General features: G+C 49.0%; 1 protein-coding gene across 9 annotated transcripts in view; it reads left to right on the forward strand.

The window, feature by feature from the left end:
- FRMD4A (FERM domain containing 4A) overlaps nt 1-14,994 on the forward strand; it is a 611,772-nt gene that overhangs the window by 396,598 nt on the left and 200,180 nt on the right. The window contains exon 1 of one of the 9 annotated variants that reach the window (XM_040451381.1): nt 9,213-9,236. The exons of the other annotated variants lie outside the window; for them this stretch is intronic. Within the exon in view, the coding sequence (XP_040307315.1) occupies nt 9,228-9,236 (9 nt within the window). The 5' untranslated portion in view covers nt 9,213-9,227. Of the gene's footprint in view, nt 1-9,212; nt 9,237-14,994 lie in introns of those variants that run through there. 9 annotated transcript variants of the gene reach the window in all.

Genomic DNA, 14,994 nt, shown 5'->3' on the forward strand with positions numbered 1-14,994 from the left:
CTTTGTTCTTAGATAATTTTGTGTACGTAAATACTTATCATTTATTTATTTTATTTTATTTTTTTAATTTTTTTAGTGTTTATTTATTTTTGAGACAGAGAGAGACAGCATGAATGGGGGAGGTTCAGAGAGTGAGGGAGACACAGAATCCGAAGCAGGCTCCAGGCTCCGAGCTGTCAGCACAGAGCCCGACGTGGGGCTCGAACTCACGGACAGTGAGATCGTGACCTGAGCCGAAGTCAGACGCTCAACCGACTGAGCCACCCAGGCGCCCCTCATTTATTTATTTTAAAAGAAGGAACAGTACAGGGGTGCCTGGGGTGGCTCAGTCAGTGGAGCATCCGACTCTCGATTTCGGCTCAGGCCATGATCTCACAGTTTTGGGTTTGAGCCCTGCGTTGGGCTCTGCTCGGACAGTGTGGAGCCTGCTTGAGGTTGTCTCTGTCTCCCTTTCTCTCTGCCCCTCCCCTGCTCGTGCTCTCTATAAACAAATAAATCAGAAGGAACAGTGCGGCTTCTGGAGCGTTTCTAGTTTAATAGGTCAAAATGAGAAATAGACCTGATCATAGTTAAATAGCTCTTGAAGTTATTTTAATTCACTCTGTGTACAGTATCAGAATGGATAAGTCTGGATTCAGGAATGGCTTTCCTTGCCATCTTTTACCTCTTAGAGGTCACCCAATGTGTCAATAAAAGTTGTGGCAGAAATTCTCTCTTTAGGTTTGTGCGTGGCGAAAGATCCCAGCACCTCGATGAGAAGTGGTTTCTGAGACCTCACGGGGACATAAGCCCTTGGGATAAAGATCTTCCAATGGTTATCCAGTCTGACTTCCAAAAACTGGATTCCGCTTGAGCCAAAGATGCTGCAGGCTCCCATTCCCTCGCGCCCTCCCCGGGACGCTGTGGGTATCCGTTTACTCCACCCTCCCGCGTCCGATTCTTTGCCGCCCATTTCCATTTCCCTCTGAAATGTAACGAATGGAACAAAAGGGGACATTGGAGTTGAAGTGGGAAAAAGTAACCGCATCATTCCACTGCTTGCACAGGATACAGAGGTACTTGAACTTGTCCTACAATGAGCACAAGCAGAGACTTGAATCGGGGAAACCTGGCCGCTGTCGGGGAATGGTGGGATTTGAGTCTTTTACCTGGTGGTGTTCTCCTGAGCCCTAATCAGACCCCAGTACCCTGCTGGTATTTTCTGGTTTTGTCTTTCCCCAGACCTCTGATCTCAGAGGCTGGTTCAGTAGCTGTTGGAGCTCTGGGCTTCAGGCTCCCCTGCTGCACATGCAGAGTTGCTGGTTTCACTACTCTGCCCTGCAAGAAGTTTTTGAATCAGCATAAATCCGGCTTATCAAACATTCTCTCCCCAGCAGTTTCCTTCTGGTTCCCTAAATCCATCATTTCCCACCCTTTCCTCTGTCCCGAGAGATCAGCGTGTCTTTCTCTTATAAGGAGTGATTCAACCACACCCTTACATTTATGGCAGTCGGTTCCACCACTAAAAGCACCGTCTTAAAAATACCATCATTATGCCTCTCGTCCTCTCACATGAGCAGAGCGGTGGCCTCTTTGAATGAACTGCACTAATGCCTATTTGGGGTGCTAGAGAGGGAGTATGTCTGTGTGTGTGTGTGTGTGTGTGTGTGTGTGTGTGTGTGTGTGTGTGTTCAGTTCTTAATTGCATCAGTGGAAATTAGGTATTTTCCCCCAAAGAGAAATGCTCTTCTCTTTGACGATGGAAATGACTACCAAGAATAAAGACCATGGTTATTGGAAAGAATGTGAAGAATATAAAGGAATAGGGGATCTGGTTCAGCTCAGTGGCCTCGTTACTACCAAATGATAATCAAGGAAAATAACCAAATAAAAATCAAGGTGGTAGCCCCGCTTGGAACTGCGTGAGGACATACAGGCAGAGCTAAGTCTCATTTGGACGTGCGTTATCTAGGATCTAGCGTGTTAGGCAGGCAGGTCTCTGTGGTGGTTTCTGGTTTTTTGTTTTAAACTCTGGCCATTCCATGATGCAGTACAAGAAGAAACTAGTCCGCGGTCGAGATTATCTGTCCATGCACACTCGTCCCCCTGAACTCTGACAACATTCACACGTGTTTTCTGGCTTCCCTCTTATTAGCAGTCATTTGCCTGTCCATGGTTACTGTATACTTTATGTTCACATATGCTCATGGCGTTTAAGTCCCTGATCATCATGGGCACTCAGTGGGTCCTCCTGGAGTAAGTAAATCACTGAGGGAATTTATCATACTGTGCTCCCACATGGAGACAGTTAGGCATCCTTAGAAACCTAGAAAGCCCACTGGTCTAAAGTGAAATGTACCCTGTTGGGTCATCCTGTGTCTAACCTTGTCTTAGTCTGCACCGTGGTGTGGCCCCTCTTTCACAGTTGGTAATGCCTTGCCAACCTTAGGGCTAGAAGTCTTGGTACTGATGCAAAACCCTAAACCTTTTAATGATAATTTTCACTTCAAATGAGCCAGAAGCTCTCCCCCCCCCAAACCTCAGGCTATAACTCCATAGTTTCCATCAAAACTAGCCTGTTCTGGTGACTCAGTCTCCTTTACACGGCTTTCGCCTTTCTTTGTCCTTGCTGTATGAGGAATGCATGAAAAAAAAAAAAACGCGTGTAATGGGGAATTAGATTGATAATGCATGACAGCTAATGGAAATGATGGTCGGAGCCTTGCCAGGCTGTGCCATTCATAACCATAAAATGCACAATTATGCTCTCACCACATGCCTGTGAACAAGTATATAGATGCAACAAACCCAAACTAGGAAACCAAATAGTGTGGAACCATCTGGAGCTGGGCAGTGTACCTACAGACCGAGCTGGGGAATGCAGTGCTCACTTACCCATCTCTCCGCTCCCCCTGGATGCCCCCTCCCCCACAAGTATCAGATACTCATTTCTCTGTGGCTCAGAGACAGAGAGAGCGCGCATGCGCAGAAGAGAGGGGAGGGTAAAGACAAGACCAGAGTGGAGCTGAACACAGTGGAGAGCAGTGTTCTGCATTCTCAATCCCCTTTTATTGGGATGGTTGAGTGTTGTGTAACAGAGTAACTACAGAGTGACCAGTACCACAGACGTAGCCTGTAGGTCCCGGCCTGAGGGCAGAGGCCTTGAACCCTGCAACCCAGCAGGGGCTGACGTCACCCTGAATGTGCAGGGCACGCTGTGAACCACGCACATGTGAGATTTGGGGCTTATCAGGCAGGTCAAAGATTTCCGAGAGATGGAGTTCTAGGAATGAGAAGGGGCATATCGATTACTTTAACAGATGAGGAGATGTTTCCAGATATTCAGGGACCCTGCGAAGGCCTCAGTTACAGTGCTAAGACTGGAGGCCCCGTCGCCTGACAAGGATTTAGACGATGCACGGAGGCATGGTGGCCAGAGAGAGGAACCGTGGCGTTATCCAGCATGGCTGTGACTTCTGTTTCTGCCACCTGCTAGCCATGAGGCCTTGGGCTAATGACTGAATCTCTCTGAGCTGCAGTTTTCTTACTGACGAGAAAAGTTACATTCAGAGGAACCCGTGAAACAGTATCTATGAAACGACTAGCACAAAAATACGACTCTTAAGAGAAGTGATTTTGTCTTTGTATCCTTCCCCCTGCTCGCCCCGCCCCCGCCCCAGTTTGACTTGCTTGTGTCACTGGAAGGTCCTGGAACAGTTAATATGGTGAGGGTTGGGTGGGGGAGGGGAAGGAAGAGAAGAGGGATGATTCTTCCTTTACACCAAAAAGCAGAAAGCGGATTTGAATTCTTCAGTTTTCAAAAATGATCCGAAAGGGCTTTTATCTTGAGAAAGAAAACTAGGAGAATCAAAACAAGAATTACAAAGGTTATGTCAGTCGGTGGTAATGCCGTCTTCTTCTACACAACAAAGGCAAAAATCCGGATCACTGTGTGACGTTCTTTGATTACTTCCCATTCATTGCCATTAATTAGGAGGATTTTCAGCTGCTGTTTACTTATTGATGTAGCACTCAGGTAATTAATGCAGGGCGTTAATGGCAGAAAGAAGCCTAGAACCTGAGCTGTCCTAGATGCTGGTGGGAGTTTTTCTCTCGGCACCCACAACCCCGGGACTCTGCAAATACGGGGAGCTCCTCGGTAGCCTGAGAAATCAACATACCAATTTGCATAATACCCATCAGAAATTATTTAAGCACTTAATAACCTTCTTGGTGTTAAACAAAATAAATCAGAATGAGAGATGGTCCATCTTCTGGAGACAGATTAAACAGGCAGCAGAATAAGAGCATTAAATAAATTATAAAAACAAGGGAGGTATTATTTATAGAACATTATAGCCAGATCCAGGACAAGGATATATTTTAGGTGAACCCTCAGGGACAGCTTATGGGAATAGTTTGCCTGGACAAGGTGGAGTGAGCCAGAAAACAGAGGCTGGCATTTGTTTGTGGTTCCTTCTTTCTTTGTGGTGGAAAATAGGGATTCTGTAACCCACCACAATTTAGTGTGTCTGCCATCGTGTTCCTAAGGTTGTGACTTAGTCGATAGAGGTTTTGTGCCTCTTTAGACACAGAGATCTAGAACTTCGAACTTGGGAGGGATATCCAAATACTCAAAGAATAATATCCAAAACCATAGTGTTTTGTTTTGTTTCTTATACAGCTACACTCTTCTTTTCTTCTTGCCACCGTAACTGACCACACTCTTAGGGAACTGACAAAACCCACCTGAAAAATCCCGTAAACTCTAAGGTTTTTTTTAAAAAATTATTTTTTTTTTCAACGTTTATTTATTTTTGGGACAGAGAGAGACAGAGCATGAACGGGGGAGGAGCAGAGAGAGAGGGAGACACAGAATCGGAAACAGGCTCCAGGCTCTGAGCCATCAGCCCAGAGCCCGACGCGGGGCTCGAACTCACGCACCGCGAGATCGTGACCTGGCTGAAGTCGGACGCTTAACCGACTGCGCCACCCAGGCGCCCCAAAAAATTGTTTTTAATGTTTATTTAATTTTGAGAGGTACAGAGAGAGAGACAGCAAGTAGGGGAGGGCCAGAGAGAGAGGGAGACAGAGAATCCGAAGCAGTCTCCAGGCTCCGAGCTGTCAGCACAGAGCCTGACATGGGGCTTGAACTCATGAACCGTGAGATCATGACCTGAGCCGAAGTTGGATGCTTAACCGACTGAGCCACCCAGGCGCCCCTAAACTGTCAGTTTTATACTATTGTTTTCATTTGTCGAACGGAAATGGAGAAAAGTCGGTGTTTGAGCCCACGTGCTTATTTGCATGTAGCACAGGTGGACAGAGCGAGGACACTTATGTCCCTACTGGTTCCCTGCTGATGAGTAAGCAAGGAGGCAAACAGCACACAGCACTTGCTCCTGCCCTTGTCCTGAGACCCTCACTGAGACGCTGATTCTCCCTTTGGCTGTTGATCAATTTCCCCTAAATCTGACTCCTTAAAGGAGCTTCCAGCGTTCCCGAAGGCCCTGCTCAGTTTCCCCTCTTACCGGTGGTTGTTGGACCACCGGTCTCTGCCACCTCCTCCGAGGCTCGGCAACCATTGTCCTGTGATAAATGAGTCACTAGTCTGCCTCACTCTTCCTCTTTGATGCATTACTAGTATTAAGCTCTTCAAGCCTTTAACAGTAAGTTTCTCCAGCGCCTTGCTCAGCTGTTTCCTCCCCAGATTCTTTTGGGGTGAGGTGCCCACTTGTAGTTCAGCGTCTCCCCTTTTGTTCCTGGGTTATCACAAGATCGTCACAGCATACCCCTTCCCCACCTTCCTAGCTTGGTGCATGTGTGCCTGTGTCTGCAGCACCCACACATCACCTCCCCACCCTTGTTGCCCCCTGCCGCCTGCATTTCCTTTAAACCACAGGGCTTCACATGGACCAGAAGGACCCACCACAGCCTGGAAGCTCCTTGTTTCTTAAACTTCTGTTCTTTTTTTTTTTTTAATGCGTATTTTTAAAAAATTTTTTTTCTTAATGTTTTTATTTATTTTTGAGACAGAGAGAGAGAGAGAGAGAGCATGAGCTGGGAAGGGGCAGAGAGAGAGGGAGACACAGAATCGGAAGCAGGCTCCAGGCTCTGAGCCATCAGCACAGAGCCCGATGCGGGGCTCGAACTCACGGACCGTGAGATCGTGACCTGAGCCGAAGTCGGACGCTCAACCGACTGAGCCACCCAGGTGCCCCAATGCATATTTATTTTTGAGAAAGAGAGCGTGAGCTGAGGAGGGGCAGAGAGAGAGGGAGACACAGAATCCGAAGCAGGCTCCAGGCTCTGAGCCATCAGCACAGAGCCTGATGCAGGGCTCGAACTCATGAACCGTGAGATCACGACCTGAGCCAAAGTCGGACGCTCAACCAACTGAGCCACCCGGGTGCCCCAATGCGTATTTATTTTTGAGAAAGAGAGCGTGAGCTGAGGAGGGGCAGAGAGAGAGGGAGACACAGAATCCGAAGCAGGCTCCAGGCTCCGAGCTGTCAGCACAGAGCCGACGCGGGGCTTGAACTCACGAACCACGAGATCACGACCTGAGCCGAAGCCGGATGGATGCTCAACCGACTGGGCCACCCAGGCACCCCTCTTAAAGTTCTGTTCTTAGGCTAATTCTCACACACTGTGTCAGTCTGGTTGGGCTGTCAGAAAAATACCATAGACTGGGTGGCTTATAAACTACAGACATTTATTTCCTATAGTTCTGGAGCCACAGGAGTGTCTGAGGGAGGCATTCTAGGCAGGTGTGGGAGCTTGTCAAAGGCCCCCAGAGGAAAGAGTGACAGGGAGGGAACAGTAAGGAGATGACTGTTGAAGAGCAGACTGAGTAAAGGAGGCACAGAGTCGGAATCATGTGGGGCCTCAGAAGCTTCCGACCGGGGGCAGGGGGGCATCAGAGAGTGCAGATCTGGGGAGCACCGCGGCCCCACCTGGGCTGCACAGGGATAGTTTTATGGTGCTATGTGGGGACCGGACTGCAAGGCCAAGCAGAGGTGACACAGGAGGTGCCAGATGAGTGGCAGTTACAAGAATCGGGCAGGTGATAAATGATGACGAAGTGTTCAGTGTCTGGGTATTTTAGAGAGAACCAACGACATTTTCTGGTGGGTTGGGGGTAGGATGTGGGATGCAAGACAGAAGTCCACTTCTGGGGCCCAAGGAGCAGAGCTTGGTGCTGGAGTTGCTGGTACGTGACAGGGGAAAGCCGTGGATGGGGGTGGGTCGGGGAGGAGGATAGGTCAGCAGTTCTGTTTGGCACACGCGGAGTTTGAGGTGCCTTCCAGATCGCCACACGGCGACGTTGAGTGGGCAAGTTTATACAGAATCCTAAATAAGCCTGCGGAAGGAGGAAGCCCGGTGACGTGGGGCTCAGCCACCTAGAGATAATGTGAGATGATGCCAGGCCTCAGTCCTGAATAAGACGAGATCTGAGGAAAAACCATGAGCACCAAACTTCAAAAGAAAAGAATATGAGTTCTGAAAAATGAAGTAATTCCTTAAGGTGTGAAGAACTCTGTTATGGTGTGTTGCTTCAGCTGGAATTCTCCACGTCCTCCTGAGGGTCTGTCTCTTTTTTGATGTGTGAGAGGAGTATCTCTAACCCTCACACTGTAATCACATTTATTGATGAGCCACGGGCATGCAATAAACACACATTTAAAGGGTCCTATCGGGTAAGGTTTTGTTTTTGTTTTTTGTTTTTGTTCTGTTTTTTAATGTTTATTTATTTTTGGAAGAGAAAGACAGAGACAGAGCATGAGCAAGGGAGAGGCAGAGAGCGAGGTAGACACAGAATCTGAAGCAGGCTCCAGGCTCCGAGCTGTCAGCCCAGAGCCCGACGCGGGGCTCGAACTCACGAACCGCGGTATCATGACCTGAGGCGAAGTCAGATGCTTAGCCGACTGAGCCACCCAGGTGCCCCATCTTTTTCAACTTTTTAAATTTATTTTGACAGAGAGAGAGTGTGTGTATGCACAAGCGGAGAAGGGGCAGAGAGAGAGAGAGAATCCCAAGCAGGCTCTGTGCTTTCAGCATGGAGCCCAATGTGGGGCTCGATCCCATGATCCATGAGATCCTGGTCTGAACTGAAATCAAGAGTCGGGTGCTTAACCGACTCTGCCCCCCCCCTTGTTTGATAAGTTTTGTCATATGAAGCCATCTCCATGATCCAGAATTGTAATTCCCTGCTTCCAGTCAGTCACGTTTACTGAGACTCTTGTGTGTTTAAAGCTCCATGCTAGGAAGTGTGAAGGATCTGAGATATAATCGCTCCCCCTGCCTCCTGTATTTGTTCTGATGTAGCATCCAGACTCCCTACACAGTTCTCCAATCACAAGCTCATTTCAAGGCCTTTTCCAAAGTGTTTGCTGGAAGTACACTCAAGTTTGGGGTCCAGAGGGTTTGAAATGACGTATGTAGGCCACTTGACCTACCGGGACTGCTGGCTAAATCAGGAAAGAGGAACGATCAGGAGCCCTGCCATCTTTTGACCCGTTGTGATACAGGCAGAAAACATGTCCCTCGTTCCTTCTTTCGTGGAAGCCGCCCAAACAGCAGGCTCGGCTCCGTCCTTATTTTCTGTGGGTAGTCAACACAATAATTACCTCCTGCCGAAAGCCTTGAGAAATTGTTTCTGTGTCCAATTAGAACTTTTGATTTGACTAGCAGATACACATAACGTCTTCACTTCTGTAACTACTCACTAATGATATGCACCCTGGATATTTTTAGATCTACCATTTGCCAAACGGCCATTGCATTTTAAGGCATTGCATTTCCTGTGACAGCTTTTCCACTGAGAGACTTGTGGGACCGTGGGTGAAAAGGAAGGGGGGGGGGGTGCGGAATTCCTCTTCGGTTTTGGAATCCTCTCCCTCCCTCCCCCGCCCCCCCTTCCCTTCCTTTCCCGGCCTTACGCCCACCCCCAGTTTTAAATGGGGAAGAAGTGCAGTGGTTCTGGAAACTTGTCCTGTGCACGGTGCTGGGGCAGCAGAATGAGGAGCCCCACGAGCAGGTCTCCAGCGGGGTCTGGGGTGGTTCGTGGGGCAGCCAGGCAGTGTTGAAACCTCTGACAAGATGAACGGAGGAAGGCAGCCGCCAGTGCAGCTTGAGCGAGTGCGAGGAGTCTCTGCCAGGCGTCTCCAGCACAGTCCTTTCCAGACAAGTCCGTTATGTAAATATCCAGGCCGCAGCCTCCAGCCTGGATCGCCTGCCCGGTCGAGATGTCAAAGGTAGCTGCAAAAACTTCCCTGAATGCAAGCAGAGCTCCTCAGCTCTCCCCTCACTCAGCTCTTTATTGGGGCATCTGGGCAGGCAGGGGTGTGTGGGGGGGGGGGGGTGGGGGGGGGGGGGTTGTCTGGGGGGGGGGGCCCCCGCGCCCCCCCCCCCCCCCCCCCCGCCACGGGACTGTGGCTTTCCAGACGGGGTCATCCACGGCCTTTCAATGTGCTCTGCTGCGATGCTTCTGCAATTTTGGTCTGATCTGAGCATGAATCTCAAAAGGGCCGGCTGTTGGGCTGGAATGCTTCCTTCCAAGCCCGGAGGACTTGACGTCTGAGCCCTGGGCCCCTGGACTTAAGCATGACAGGCGCGAGTGGCTGCTTCGTGTCCCCTGGAGGTTCTGTGAAAGCAGGTGGCCATGTCCCTTTCTTAGGTGGCCTTCTCCCCCTGTGCCATGAGAGTCCCCTAAGAGGGGAATTCCAAAGACCTAAGAATAGAATTGCAGTGTCTTACAGGTGGTCTCCAAATCGCGCTTCCGTCCCCTACATCCCCGGGGATAAGGGAGAGCTTGCCTGTCATTAACAAAGGGCATTGTTTAAGCGAAGGAAAACACGCCTCCAAATTGTGTGGCAAGACGCCCCAGCTACCGGTGATGGCCACGGTCATTTGACACATGGCCCTATAGCTCATACGCACTACAAAGAGTGCGTGTATTCCTCAGCCTGGGTTCTGGGCTCTGTGTCTACAGAACAGGCAAATCAAAACCGGTCTCACCGAAGGCAGAGTAAGTTGTATAGTACCTGTATTTGGGGGTTGCCCTTGAAATGCGTAAGGATATATGTTGTGTGAATATACATTTAGGAATTCATGTGAAAATAGGTGCTGAGCGCCTGTTCGGACAGTCTTGTCATTCTGTGTCAGTCACACACACGTAATATCGTTTTAATGTCAACAGAATGCATATGGTAAAAATGTGATTCGCAAGACCCATAGTTGTAAATCATGTTGTCTCATCCCGCTAATCACGGTATAATCACAATAAGGAAAAATTGGGGAAAAAAAGATCTGTAATTTAAAATGACAGATTGAATTAGACGTTAGAGCATGTAGGCAAATTCATCATGTTACCAAGAAAACGTTGTTGAAGTTCTTGGTCACCAAGTGCATGGATACAAAACCAGGCGTGTAGCCGCTGCACACAGCCTTGTATTTTAAATACAGGACATTGGCCTGCACGTTTGCACGAAGGACATGGGTAGGAAAAAAAAAGCAGAGTGTGTTTGTGCCTGCCAGTCGGTAGTGTGGTTTTTCAAAGAACTCGTGAAGCAGGGAGTGGATGTTGCCAATATTTGGTTCATCGAATGTAATATTGTGGCAGGAAGTGTTATAATACATGAGTTATCGGAACGAAATTTCTTTTTAAATTCTTGTCTGTAGGTGTGCACAGCTACCCGTGACATACCTTAGGGTGTTTCTGTCCCCCCCCCCCCCCCCGGAAGTCAGTAATCCTTTCTACAATGTCCCTGGCTAAAGGTCTTCTGGCCCCTTCCTGATCACATGCGGTGATGACGGGGCCACCCATTCCATTTTGAGCAGTGACGTCTGTTTGAAAGTTCTCCCTTCTGTTGAATTCAGATGTGTCTTCTGGAACTTTTCTGCTCGTTGATTCCATTTCTGCCCACCCAAGCAAAGTTCTTCAGCCTCCTCACTAAATCATTAAATTTAATCATCATATTAGCATGAAATCATTCAATTAGCAAGTCTCTACATCCAGGCATGCCCCGTTGAATTTATACCTGGTTTTGTGTTTTTTCTTTTTTTTTTAGGGATTCTTCATTTTTCAGAGAGAGAGAGAGAGAGACAGAGCATGAGCGGGGGAGGAGCAGAGAGAGAGGGAGACACAGAATCTGAAGCAGGCTCCAGGCTCTGAGCTGTCTGCACAGGGCCCCCAGTGTGGGGCTCAAACTTAATGAACCACGAGATCATGACCTGAGCCGAAGTCGGACACTTAACCGACGGAGCCCCCCAGGCGCCCTGAATTTATACCTGTTGTCTCCATGGAATCGACACCCTCCCTCTTCCCTCACTTCCATGTCTTGGCCTGGGCCATAGATTACAGTGCAGACTTTCCACTAGAATCTTCGTCGTGTAGGCTGGCATTTAGTTTTCCTGAGAAGACCTCATTTCCAGATCTTTACCCAATCTGGTTACTATTCTTTGCCTTGCCCTGCTTTCCTTCGTTTCCCGTGTAAAATGTGGCGCCCACAATGAACGTAGGTTCCCAGAAATGGCTTAACCGTGGTGGCGTGGGGGAGGCTCTAATTCCATTACTCAGGATGTTGTGCTTCTAGCGTGTGAACTGAGAATCAGACCCCCAAACTGTGAATGATGCGATCCCAGCTGTTTTAGACTTTGAAGGTACCATCTACACCTCCCTGTCAGCTGTAAATTTGGTCAGCACAGTTTCTTCGTCCGGTTGTAAGTCATGGGGGGGGGGGGGTGATGCAGATATTGAGAAAGACAGCCGATACCTAGTATTTCCTTACCGTTTTCCAAGCTCATGTGTATCTTCTGCGACACTGAGCCTCAACACTGCAGATTCCCTCATCTCTGTGTCAGTTAGGGTTAAATCGATTTGAACACGATGTTCAGTGGCTCCTTATTATTTCATCAGTGATGGAGCCACCCTCAGGCCGTGGAGGATATAGTTGCTCCTGCCTTTTGTCAGCATAAGTAAATGGCTTTCTCCTCTCTCCCTGTGCACCCACCACTCTCTGCTTTCACCTCTTCTGCACGGTCCACGTTTCCAGAATGCACCCCCTTCTCTCCCATTCCAGGCCTCCTGACATCAGGCTGCCTCTGCCAGACGTCCCGTTGCTCACATGTTACTTGCTCACCTGAGTATTGCCCAGTCCCCCCCAGATGGGAGCGACGGTCCCTCCCAACCTGTGCCCAGAACATCTGACGCCCACCCTGTTGTCACACACATTACACCGTAGTCACCGGTGAACTTCGGTATTTCCTCGTGGGACAGGGAAGCTCAATAAACATAGGAACAAAGTCGTGTGCATCATCATATATCTAATAAGATGCCCTGCACATAATTCTGTACCATAAACACTGGCTGAATGAACACAGCTGTGGTAGACATTATCCCACATCACCCTTTAACCCTGCCTCTCTTATCTTATGAGCATGGGTCACTAGATTACTCTCCAGCTTCCTGGAGAAGGAGACACATCTCTTCTCTAGAAGAGAAATTACCCAGCCATAGCATATGAACTCTTTAGCCATGGGCAGCTTAATTTTCTTTCCCATAGGGCACTAGTAACCTTCGCATTACGTTGTAATTATCTACTAATGAAATAATTTTATCTTTAATATATTAACCCCTCATTATAGTTGCCATCACCCTCTCCCCAAAGTTTGCAGTTGCTTTTTGTTTCTTGCTTGCTTGCTTGCTTTCTTTTACATTTATTTATTTTTGAGAGAGAGAGAGACAGCGTGAGCAGGGTTGGGGCAGAGAGAGAGGGAGACACAGAATCAGAAGCAGAATCCAGGCTCCGAGCTTTCAGCACAGAGCCCGACGCGGGGCTCGAACCCACGAACCGTGAGATCGTGACCTGAGCCAAAGTCGGACGCTTAACCGACCGAGTCACCCAGGCGCCCCATTGTGGTTGCTTTTTCTTTTCCTCAGGGTGTTTGCGAAGTAAAATTACTTCTCTTTTTTTAAATGACGTGTTTTAGTCTAATATACACATTTTTCCCTTGGAGCTCACGCATTGCTTTCATGCTCAGAAAGCCTTCGTAAATAAATCACCTATTTTTAACATTACCTTTACGAACCACGTGGAATTTATCTCAGGGCCAGAGGTGCAGTTAGTTTATGTTGTATTAGCCCCACCATTTCCCTCTTTGCTTGAGAAGGTTGAAAGGAACCCAGAACTGGGTAGTAAGTCATTCAGCGGCCCGTCTTGGAACAAAAATCCATTGGCTGCAGACCATGAAAACACCACTTTCCCCCCTCGTCTTGCTTTCAACGTATCTTTGAAGGCTCTTTGATTGTTCTTAGGCTTTCCTTCTTTCACATGTCAACTTGGGTTCTCCGGCTCTGTCCGTTTGTGACACACTGAAAATATTCCTCCTGTTTTTACAGGATATAAAGTTGCCCTGCGCCCCCTTGACACATTGTGTATGTTGTACCCAAATCTCGGGAGTTCTCTTTGTGGATACGATGTGTTCTTTGGATGTCTGCATCTTCATGCTTTCCTCCAATTTCATTTTTTAAAAAAAATTTTTTTAACGTTTATTTATTTTTTGAGACAGAGAGAGACCGAGCATGAACGGGGGAGGGGCAGAGAGAGAGGGAGACACAGAATGGGAAGCAGGCTCCAGGCTCCGAGCCATCAGCCCAGAGCCCGACGCGGGGCTCGAACTCATGGACCGCGAGATTGTGACCTGAGCTGAAGTCGGACGCTTAACCGACTGCGCCACCCAGGCGCCCCACTCCAATTTCATTTTTATTATGTCATGAAATTGTTACTTGTTAAGTCTCCATTCTACATCCTTTTAGCTCCACAGAGTCAACCTTTTCGTTGTTGTTTTTCCGAACTTTTAAAAACTGTTTTCCTCGTGTCCGGGGTCCCCGTCTGACTCCTCAGCCCTCCTTTTCTACTGTAAAGATTCTAAGTACGGTCATCAAAGTGAAAGAAGTATAGTTATTTGACTCTTGCTTTGGGAGAAGCATCTCCATCCTACCCCAAGACTCCACCACTAAGATACAAGAGCCAAATGCAACATGACACAGAACACCTGTGATTTTCTTGGCGTCTGTCCTTAACTTACAGTGGGATGTTAGCTGGGTAGGTAGGTTCTTACTGCTCCTTTGCATCTTTTGTTTCTTCGGGGTTAATACCTCGCTCGGCCGCATAGAGAGGACGTCTGCATGGACACCTGTGCTGGGAATGGTGCGTAAGAATAACACCCCGCACCTGCCCAGAGAAACAGGTGCAAGAACCTTCGTCTCCTCCGTGAACGCTGCAGACTGCGGCCTGGCGGTGTGTGTTGTCCAGCCAGTATTGATGCACGTGTCGTGTGCTGACTTTCCCGAATGTCCTTTTTTAGGCCAACTCCAGAGTTCCTCATGTCAGCTCTCCCGTTGGCGATTGCCACCTAGCACAGGATGGCTGCGGGAGATGCTTCCGCTGGGGAGAAGGACTGGCCATCCAGGGCCCCTGGCTGGATGAAGTGTCCCCTCCACATATAGCCAGGGCCGCCACAGAGCTCTGCTCAGCGCAGGGGACAGCTGTCCACGCCAATATCCTAACCCACCCTGCCGAGTATCAAACTTCTTGTGTGAGTAGACAGAAAGCCTCAGCCTCGCCTGGGCCATCCTGGAGTTGGTGGGGAGGTTCACTGTGTCCTGCTCAGAGAGGCCTCCCATTTCCCTACTGGAAACTTCTAAAGGCCATACTGATGGAGAGCCTCCTACGCCCCAAGCGTTAGGAATGACCTGCATTAACTTAGTTATTCCTCACAGCAGCCCCTCGGGGGTGGCATCATGACTGTCTCAGTCACGTTGAGGGAATGAGACACGGGCTGGTTCAGTGACACACAGCGGGTCGCCCCCGGCTCGCCTGTGGTGAAGCCGGCATAAAACACAAACCCACGTAGTCAGGCTCCGAGCCAGCCTCCCGTCCTCCGTGAGCCCCGGGGAGCAGACCGGGCAGGGTGACGGGGGGGGGGGGGGGGGACACGGTGCCTCAGGCC

This window comes from Herpailurus yagouaroundi, unplaced genomic scaffold, assembly GCF_014898765.1.
Source record: "Herpailurus yagouaroundi ecotype Mexico unplaced genomic scaffold, PumYag 203, whole genome shotgun sequence".
Classification (NCBI taxonomy): Eukaryota; Metazoa; Chordata; class Mammalia; order Carnivora; family Felidae; genus Herpailurus; species Herpailurus yagouaroundi.